Below are 10,612 nucleotides of genomic sequence, written 5' to 3' on the forward strand. Positions count from 1 at the left end.
CTAGAAGGCCTCTGTGCTTCTCTAGCTTCGAAGTTCTATAATTTGTACTATTCAAACACCGTGGTAAGAACCATTTTTGTCACGGGAGCACAGCTGCAGTCAGGCCCTACTCTGCGGAAGCCAGAGGGCTCAGGGTTGCTGGTCTTTTGTGCACCTCGCCTTGTTGGAATCAAACATCATGCTTCTTTGCTTTCACAGCACATTCTCTGCCACAAAATCTGGCATCTAGTAGGTGCTCAATACATGCTGTTTTAAAGGGAACACCTATTATCTTCTAAAAGCTTTTCATGGAAACCTATTAGAAAGAAAATAGTTTTTAATGGACACTCCATTAGTCAGGATGACATGTCATAGAAATGGAAGGGGAGTTAAGTAACTTTAATGATCACAATCTGTGAACAATTTCTATGAAAATGTTTATGTAATATGAATATGACTCTTACCCTATATTGCCTTGTTTTATAGTTACTTGTGTTTAATCATGTTAAGTTCTCTTTAATTTAATCATGTTCTAGCCATCTGTATACGCAACTAAGTACTTCTACATAAGACACTTGCCAATTAGGGGGGTGGGGAGGGAAGAGAAAGACACAAGACTCTACTACACGTAGGAATTAGGTCTTATTAGAAACGTGTCTGAGGTATTTGAAAAGAATAGCTAGAAAATAAATTCCAGTGTGAAAAATAGCTTTCTACTAAAATAGATTTGAAATAATTTTATGTTTAACTTCCCATTAACATATTCAGTGGCCAAAAAAAAAAAATCAGTTGAAGGTCACATTTAAAAAAATTTTAAGTGACTCATCTATCCAAGTAAGCATTGGGAAATGCAATATCAATCAATATAAACAAGTACCCAAAGAATCAGTTCAAAAAACTAATGTGATTCAGAGAGAGAGAAGAAAGAGAAGAGGAGAGACAAAGGAATAGAAGAAGGAAAAATGCAGAGAGACTGCAAGCCGTCAAGAGCAGTCATAGAGAAGGAAAGAGGATTTGTGGGCTGGTGCGGGTGTTAGACCAAGGTAGGTGGAAAATTTTTTATTGTTGTTATGAGCTTTGTTGAGATATAATCCGTATGCCATAAAATTCACTCTTTGCAAGTGCACAATGTGTGTCTCAGTACCTCACAGTGTTATGCAACCATCACCACCTATTTTTAGATTATGAAAGAAACCACATACCCATTAGCAATCATACCCCATTCCCCTCCCTTTCCCCTGACACTCCACCCTTCCCTAGACGATCATTATTTTACTTCCTGGTTCTACAGACTTACCACTTTTGAACACTACACATAAATGGAATCATATAACACATGGTCTTCTATGCTCATTTTTTTCACTTAATACAGTGTTTTCAAGATTCATCCATGTTGTAGTATCCATCATTCATTCATTTTTATTGCCAAATAATACTCCATTGTACAAATTTACCACATTTTATTTATCTTTTCATCAGTTGATGACATTTGGATTGTTTCCACTTTTTGGCGATTATGAATAAAGCTGCCAGGAACACTCGTGGGCAAGTTTTTGTGTGGGCGTATGTTATCACTTATCTTGGGTGTATACCTGGGAGTAGAATCGCAGAATCATATGGTAATTCCATGATTCACCATTTGAGGCACTGTGAAACTGTTTTTCAAAGTGACTGTACAATTTTTCATTTCATCAACAGTGTATGAGGGTTCCGAGTTCTCCACATCATTGTCAACATTTCTTATCCATGTTTTTGATTAAAGCCATTCTTGCGGGTGTGAAGTAACATGTTACTGTGGTTTGGATTTACATTTCCCTAATGACTAATGACATTGAGCATCTTTGCATGTGTTCGTTTACATACCTTTGGGAAAGTGTCTATTCAAATATTTTGTCCATTTTCAATTGGGCTGTTTATCTTTTTATTGCTGATTTATAAGAGTTCCTCATATATTCTGGAAACAAGTAAAAACCCCATATCAGGTATATGATTTGAAAATTATTTCCTATGTTTTTGTGGGTTGTTTTTTTCACATTTTTTTTAGTAACCATTGAAACACAAAAGTTTATAGTTTTGATATAGTCCAGTTTATTTGTCTTTTATTTTGTTGCTTGAGCTTTTGGTATTATATTTGGAAAAAAAAAAAAAGAAACATTGCCAAGAACATGGGGATTTACTCCTATGTTTTCTTCTAAGAGTTTTATACTTTTAGCACTCTTATTTAGGTCTACGATCCATTTTTAGTTAATTTTTATGCATGTCGTGAGGTAGGGGGTTAACATCATTCTTTTACATTTTTTACATTTCCAGTTGTCCCAGCGCCATTTGTTGAAAGGACATTTCTTTCTTGCATTGAATGGTCTTGGCACCATAAAAAAATCAGTTGACTATACAAAGAGTTTACACCTGGACTCTTACTTCCATTCCATTGGTCTATCTATGTGTGTACATTTATGCCAGTACCCCATGTATTAATTACTGTAGTTTTGTAGTAAATTTTGGAATCAGGAACTGTAAGTCCTCTGACTTTGTTCTTCCTTTTCTGTGTTGGGTTTTTTCAGAGTATTTGGGATCTCTTGCAATTCCATATGAATTTGAGAATTGGCTTTTCCATTTCTGCAATGCCAGCTGGCATTTTGATAGGAATTTATTGAATCTGCAGATCAGTTTTTTTGGGGGGAAAGGGGTAGTTCCATCTTAACAATGTTGTCTTTCCAATTCATGACCTGGGATGTCTTTCCATTTATTTAGAAGTCTTCTTTAATTTCTTTAATGATGTTTTGTAACTTTAGTCACATTTTTCACATCTTTTGTTAAATTTATGCCTGGGTGTTTTATTCTTTTTTTGGTGCTATTGTAAAAGTAATTGTTTTCTTAATTTTATTTTCAGGTGAACATTATTATCAATGAACATTGATAGTGTATAGAAATACAATTGATTTTTGTATATGGATCTCAATTCTTGCAACCCTCCTGAACTTATTAGTTCTAATAGTTTTTTTTTTTTTAGTGGATTCTTTAAGATTTTCTATATATAAGGTCATGTCATCTGCAAATAAGATAGCTACTTCTTCCTCTCCAGTCTGGGTGCCTTCCCCGGTTCTCTTGTCTAGTTGTCCAGGCTAGAATCTCCAGTACAAAGTTGAATAGAACTGGTGAAAATGGACATCCTTATCTTGGGCTTGATCTCAGGAGCAAAGCATTCAGTTGTTCAACAGTAAGCAAGAGATTACCTGTGGGATTTTTCATAGATGACCTTTGTCAGGTTGAGGAAGTTCTCTCCTCTTCCTAGTTTGTTGAGTGTTTTTATTATAATAGGGTGCTGGGTTTTGTCAAATGCTTTTCATACTTTTTTTATTCAGTTAATATTATGTATTGCATTTCCTAGGATAAATCCCACTTGGTTATGGTGCATGATCCTTTTTATATGTTTCTGGATACCATTTACTAATGTTTTGTTGAGTATTTTCCGTGTGTGTGTCTGTATTGATAAGAGATATCGGCTGGTAGTTTTATTTTCTTGTGATGTCTTTATCTTACTTTGATATCAGTGTGCTACTGTCCTCATCGAATGAGCTAGAAATTGTCCCCTCCTCTTTTACATACTGGAAAAGTTTGTGAAAAAATTGGTTTTAATTTTTCTTCGAATGTTTGGTAGAATTTACTATGAAGCCGAATGGGTCTGGGCTTTTCTTTATGGAAATATTTGTAGTTACCAGTGTAATATCTTTATTTGTTATGGAGCTTTTTAAACTTTCTATTTTCTTGAGTTAGTTTCAGGAATTTGTACCTTTCTACTAATTTGTCCCTTTCCTCTATACCATCTAACTAGTTGGCATATGGTTGTTCAGTCTTCTTTATCTCTTATAGTTGGTAGTGATGACCCCCTTTCATTCCCTGCACCCCCACGTCTGCTTTGTTTTGATTGGTCTAGTAAAAGCTTGTTGATGTTGTTGACCTCTTCAAAGAACCAAATTTGAGTTCCACTGATTTCCTCTATTGTTTTGCTCTTTCTTATTTCATGTATCCATGCTGTAAGTTTCCCTCTGAGCAGTACTTTTGCTGCATGAATTTTGGTATGCTGTGTTTTCATTTTCATTCATTTCAAAGTATTTTCTACTTTCTTTATGATTTCTTCTTTGACACATTAGTTATATAGGAATATATTACTTAATATCCACATATTATTGTAAATTTCCCAAAATTCCTTCTGTTATGGATTCTAATTTAATTCCATTGTGGTTTTGAAAGCATACTTTGTATGATTTTAATCCTTTTACATTTATTAAGACTTCTTCTATGACATAGCTTATGATTTATCTTGGAGAATGTTCTATGTGCACTTGAGAAGGATGCCTGTTCTGTTGTAGGGTGTTCTGTAGATGTCTGTTAGGTCTAGTTAGTTTACAGTGTTGTGGTTTTTCTGTTCGGTACTGGAAATACGGTATTGAAGTATCCGACTTTTATTGTTGAATTTTTTATTCCTCCCTTCGATTCTGTCAATTTTGCTTCATGTATTTTTGGGGGCTATTGTTTAGTGTATGTATGGTCATAATTCTTGTATCTTCCCAATGGATTGACCCTTTATGATTATGGAACTCCCTCTTTATCTCTAGTAACAATTTTTGTTTTAAAATCTATTTTGCCAGATAGAGTGACTCCAGTTTTCTTTCCTTTTTTTTTTTTTTTTTTTTTTTTACTGCTTAAATGGTATATCTTTTTTTGACCTATCTACTTTCAACATATTTGTGCTTAGTGGACAGTTTTTGTTTAATGATTTCAATGTTTTTTACATTTATTTTTTAAATAACCGTACAATACAAGTCATTTTTTCCTTTGATGTACAGTTCTAGGAATTTTAATATATGCGTAGATCATATGTAACCATGCCTGTGAGAGGATAGAAAAAATTATATTATTTCCAAAAACTCCCTTCCTGTGAACCCAATCCCTAGCATCGAATGATATTCTCCCTTGTGGCAAGTTCTCATTACACCATCATAGGTTAGGGATTCATATTACATTATGATCATCGTCACTGTGATTTGACACTGATTTTGTTGATTGTCTTTTTCTTCAACCCTTCTGAGGCTTTGCGTGGAGCTGTGTACTAGCTCAGCCGGGTTAAGGGCAGGTGGGGATTATTTTCCAGGCTACAATAGTGATTAGAGTCATTCAAATGTAGAAGAGTCTTAGAAGAATTGACATGACCTCAAGATGAAGCTGAGGCTTGAGTCTTATTTAATGGCTGCCATGTTCCACCAAGCTTGGGAACACCACTAGAGCATTGTCATGTTACCTAATCCGAACCGTAGCCTAGACATTCCAGGTCTTTGGTGATAGCTGAACACCAACCGTGCAATTATAAATGCATCTCCAAGTATGCCTGGCATCCTATCTCATCCCTCCTGCTCCCAACTGACTCTGGAAAGCAAATACAGTGTAACAATAGAGTCTTGTAATGTCCCTGGGGAGGGCTGACCTTTGTATCTGTTGTTAATCCTTGTCCTCTCTTTTCAGAGACAAGAGATTAAGTTAACACTGCATGAAACGCTTTTCTGAGCCACAGGGCTGGGCTATTTCCCTCTTCAAAAACCCAAAGGATTTAACAGGATTTTCCCCTTCTCAAACACCGCTCCCCCCCACCCTGACCTTCACAGCTTCCCAACATTAGGGAAAGGCAGGAAGTTTTCCCTGTGGTTTTTCTTTGTGACGACATGATGGGGCAGGTTGATCAATGGGGGAAAACCCATGTCAGAACACGCCTTCTGTGTACATTCCCAATATTTGCTATAAGTAGGGCCATCCCAGACCCAGGCTGCTATCAGAACCTAGTAGCACTCCCAGAGCACTGGGTTCCCAGCACTGAGCAGATCTATCCTTTGAGCTGAAAATGATGGGCAGTAGCAAGAATTTGCTCCTGGCTGCTTTGATGGCAGTGCTGGTATTCTACTTATGCAGCACGTCAGAAGGTAAGTATCACTCTTTCTGTGAACACAGGAGGAAGAGCTGTTTTCATTCTCCTCTGAGCCTTGAGCTCCCCTGGGGGTCCCCAAGGAATGAGAGTCTATTAGAAAGTCTTCAGAAGTGATGGGAGTTGTCAGCTCCTTGGTGAGCGAGGAGGTAACGGTTACTGCTGCTCAGGCGTTTTTTTCTCTGCTGTCAATCCCAGCAGATATTTGGGGTGCCTGGGTTCTTAGAGGCCCCCAAGCTCCACAACAAGGCCAAAGTACCATTTTCGGGAGTGATGTAAGTTGTGTCATGTTACCAGTGAATGGGGTCATTCTGAAACGTAGGAAACACTCCCACGTTTCCAACTTTTTCACCTCCCACCTAAATAATTTTAGTAAAGTTCAAAACTCATCCTTTAGGGGCAGATGATGGCATCTGACTTCTCCATCCTTACGTGGCTTTGGGCCATTTCTTGCCAACTCAGAGATCACATTTATCCTTTACCTTACAGCAGGTTGTAACTTAACCTGGGGGAGTGTCTGAGTATTGCTTTATGACTGTGAGAGTACATCACTTTTAGCAACAGGTGCATTCCCAGAAATGCACGTGTTGAATTTTTATGACCAACATATTTCCATTAATATCACAATTTCAAAGTGCTTTGGCAGCTCCTATACATTGCATTTTCCTTTGTAACTTATCATGCCCCTCCTCTCAATGCTCGGTGCCAAGCAATAGATTAAAATCTCCATATTTTCTGAATTTGGAAGGTTATCTATAAGAGTTTCTTCAAGTGGGAGATAGTCATATTCTTGAGTGATTATAATGAACTTAAATAAAACACTGTCTGTTTGTGTTTCTCACTAGAGATATTACTTTTGTGAGAAGTCACGGACTTCTAAACTGTATTATTGAACCAAACTCGCCCAGTACATACGCTCCCCCCCTTTTTTAAGAGAGCTGTAAACTACATTAGATCGGGTCTCAAAGACATTGCAATTGCTTCTCCAAATAGTAGCTCCATAATACATATTAGAGGATAAATTTATTCATGTATACTAAGTACCTTTAATTTCTTTTCAGCAGCAAGCAACTTTGATTGCTGTCTTCGATATACAGAACATGTCCTTCATCCCAGATCTCTTGTGGGCTTCACACAGCAGCTGGCCAATGAAGCTTGCGACATCAACGCCGTCATGTAAGTTATTAATTGACTCATTCGATTGTGTCAGGAGTATGTGGGAATTTCAAGTATAAAAATTTTGCCTTTCTGAAGTTTCAGAAGTAACTGATGTGGCAAAGATATGTTAGTTTCGATAGTACATATGTATTCCAAAGTTTAAAATAGGACTGGAATAAGGCAAAAGCTTAGTTTTTCTTAAAAAGAACAGAGTGGAGGGAAAAATCACTTTTTAAGATAAACTTAATAAGCTACTAATATGCCATCTCGGGAAAATATGGGAGATACAAAGTTTGAAGTGAGCACCCTCTACCAGAGAATGGTTGGGGCTATAAGTAAGAACTCAGAGTTATAATACTTTCACACGTAATAATCTTGATCCATCTAGGATATTATACCTCAGAATGATACAAGTTATTGGTTGGATATACACGTATTTTGTGTGACCGCCAGCAACAAAATTAAATAACAATTCTGAGCCTTGTTGTCCAGTCATTGCACAGCTATTTGTTAAAATACAGAGAAAGTAGGAGAGAATCACTTTCATTTCCTGCATCAAGCTTTATCAGAAACAATTTTTTTTGTATTTTGTTTCACCTCTGAAATTAATAAAATGCTTAGTGGGTAGAGCAGTCTATCGGATACAAAATTTCCATTGCACGTTCTGTGAAACAACAATTCAAAATTCTTTTAAGCACAAATCAAATTTTCTGTATGTGTGTGTGTTTTTTTTAAAGCTTTTACACAAAGAAAAGATTGGCTGTGTGTGCAGATCCAAAGAAGAACTGGGTGAAAAAGGCTGTGCAAATCCTCAGGTATGGGACATTTACCATCGGCCCCTCTTCAAATGTCGGGGCAAGGTCATGTACAGAGTGGTGGATCATAGGCTCGCTGGGACCCTTTAGACTAAGCACTGTAGAATTTTATTTATTTTATTTTTTTAAAGATTTATTTATTTTAGAGAGAGAAAGAGCGGGGGAGGAGCAGAGGGAGAAGAAGAGAGAATCTTGAGCAGATTCTGTGTTGAGCACAGAGCCCGACGCCGGGCTGCATCTCACGACCCTGGGATCGTGACCTGAGCAGAACTCCAGAGCTGGTCACTTAACCAACTGAGCCACCCAGGCGCCCAGCGGTGTTGAATTTTAAAGGGGAAATTTCAGTTGGACCATGAAAACAAAAAATTCATTTTTTCCACTTATACATCATTTTAATTTTTTTAATTTAGTGATTTTCCCGTGATGTATAAGATTCTTCTATGCATTTGATAGTCGCTAGCTGCTTGACTTTTGTTGCAAAGATGCCTCCTATTTATATAATGTACAGACTGCATGACATTGGTTTGTTCAAAACTGAAAAATAAAGAGTCAAAAAGAGATCAGTGGTTCTGATTTACACTGATGTAACATTTTATTTTATCAAAATGAACAGAAGTCACGTAACACAAAGGTGCCACAGACACTGATTTTAAAGATGCAACCCAAGTGTTAGGTCCCGTTTCTGTCATTAGCTAGCTGAGTTCTGCTGGGCAAGGCCCTTCCTCTCTGAACCTTGATTTGCTCCTCTGGGCTCTTCAGCTGCTGGCATCCTAAGCTGAGATTAGGGCACGAGAAGCAATCTTTAGGTACAAAAGCCATTCCTCCCAGCCGGTCACCCTGTCTTTGCTTATTTTTTTTCTTCTTTTTCTCTCTATAGCCACAGAGTCAAGAAGATGTAAAACTGATGCTCTCTGGAATGGAATTGGATGGAGTCCATGAACAAAAAGAATCTAGCTGGCTTTGGAGGTTGAGTGTGTAGCCCATCCCTGATTTGTGCTTCACTGGACTTGTCCAATTAATGAAGTTGATACATATTGCATCATAGTTTGCTTTGTTAAGCATCACATTAGAGTCAAACTCTATTTTATGTTATTTATATATATATGTTTTTTTGTGTGTGTTTTTGCTATTTAATACTAATTTCCTATAAGCTATTTGGTTTAGTATGAGGTATAATGTTCTGTTCGGAAGAATGAGGTTATATGGACTTTCTTGTAAGCAGCGAGCTATTTGTAAAAAACCTATTTAACATTCTTCTTCCTCATAGTTTTGTTTCCTAAACTGTTGTAATTATCCTGTAAAAGAGAAAAATGATGATAAAAATAAATATTGAAAATAAAAGAATGAACTAAAAATTGCTTGTTGATAGAGTTACATAGCACTTTTTAAGATATATGTTACAGTATTTTTGAATATTTAAAGGTATGGTAAATCTAAAATTTGGGGGGAAATCATATTTACCATTCACTTTTGCCTGGCTGTTCTCCTTATCTCTGTTGCTCATGGTCCTGGTTTTCATTCTATATGACTTATAATGGAAAGGGTTTTTGTTTGTTTTTTTAAATTCAAAGTCATCCAAACCAAAAATTAGAAAATCCACAGCTCCATTAGAGGTCCATAGCTCAGTGTTTATCAATATACAACTTTTCAAAATAAAGTGTATCTATATACTTTGTGACTACAGGCATGATAACCACTGAGAAAATGCCTTGAGAAATCCTTTTGTCTATCATTGTCACCAGCGAGGAACCTAGGAATGGGCATCTCAGCACAGAAACATTTCTCTATTTCAAACGTCCTCCAGAGTCATCCTTAAACAGTTTCCAAAAAGGAAATGACAAGGCAGAGGGTTCTAGGCACTGATTGCCTCACTAAGCAGAAGAGAGACTTGAGGTGTGTGAAACTTAGCAAGAACCCAGACATAAGAAGAAAGGGTCCTGGACCAGGGGAGTTACCACCGTAGTATTCAAGTAGCGAAGTCCATGGTTGGCCACAGCACTCAGGACTGTCTGCCTTAGACTCCAAAGGCCATGAAGGATCGCTGGAGGCAGGCACACCGAGGTTATGATGCAAAATCCAAACACACAAACCCATAAAGCAGGGCAATGGTGGGTCATTGGCATAGAGCCAAGAGTTGTAAACGGCCCAATCCGCCCCGAAGTCATCTCTATGCCCAGGAATAATAACACCGAGTCATAAGGGAAAGTATGCTCAATATCCTGTTTGTTTATTCATCAAACATGGGTTAGTACTGATTATGTGCTAGGTACTGAGCCAACTGAAGCTTGTGATACCAAGAGATAAAGTCAGGACTTGGTCTTTGCTCCCAGGTAATTAGGGCTGAGCAGTGAGGTGAGAGGGAGGGGAGAAGAAAATCAGCTATAACCACACATGCTGTGAGCACTTGGATAAAGAGAGTCACGGAGTGCCAGAAGCATCCGTAGTGAAGGCTTCCAGAAGGAAAGAATACTTGGTTGAATCAGATTCAATAGCCAATATTCGACGTTCTTGAGCTATGGGGATGGCAATTGTCTATGGTTTCATATTTGAGCTGAGGTATGAGTGGCCAGTAGGAGGCACCCAGTTGGAAAAGCAGGAGGTGTTTGGAAATATCTGGGGGCATATTATAGGTCTCATCATGTCTGAGGGTGGGGTACTGTGGGTACTTAGTAGGCAGGAGACAAGG

At 37.6% G+C, this 10,612-nt stretch overlaps 1 protein-coding gene across 1 annotated transcript; it reads left to right on the plus strand.

Annotated features, from left to right (window-relative positions):
• The first annotated feature begins 5,846 nt into the window (after positions 1-5,846).
• On the plus strand, positions 5,847-9,269 carry CCL20 (C-C motif chemokine ligand 20). The gene is made up of 4 exons (XM_045775328.2): positions 5,847-5,951; positions 7,015-7,129; positions 7,849-7,926; positions 8,804-9,269. The coding sequence occupies exons 1-4, from the start codon at positions 5,873-5,875 to the stop codon at positions 8,823-8,825; spliced, it is 294 nt and encodes a 97-aa protein (XP_045631284.2). The 5' UTR covers positions 5,847-5,872; the 3' UTR covers positions 8,826-9,269.
• Positions 9,270-10,612: the final 1,343 nt, after the last annotated feature.

This window comes from Ursus americanus, chromosome 1 (genome assembly GCF_024610735.1).
Source record: "Ursus americanus isolate L20-20 chromosome 1, mUrsAme1.1.p, whole genome shotgun sequence".
NCBI classification, from domain to species: Eukaryota; Metazoa; Chordata; class Mammalia; order Carnivora; family Ursidae; genus Ursus; species Ursus americanus.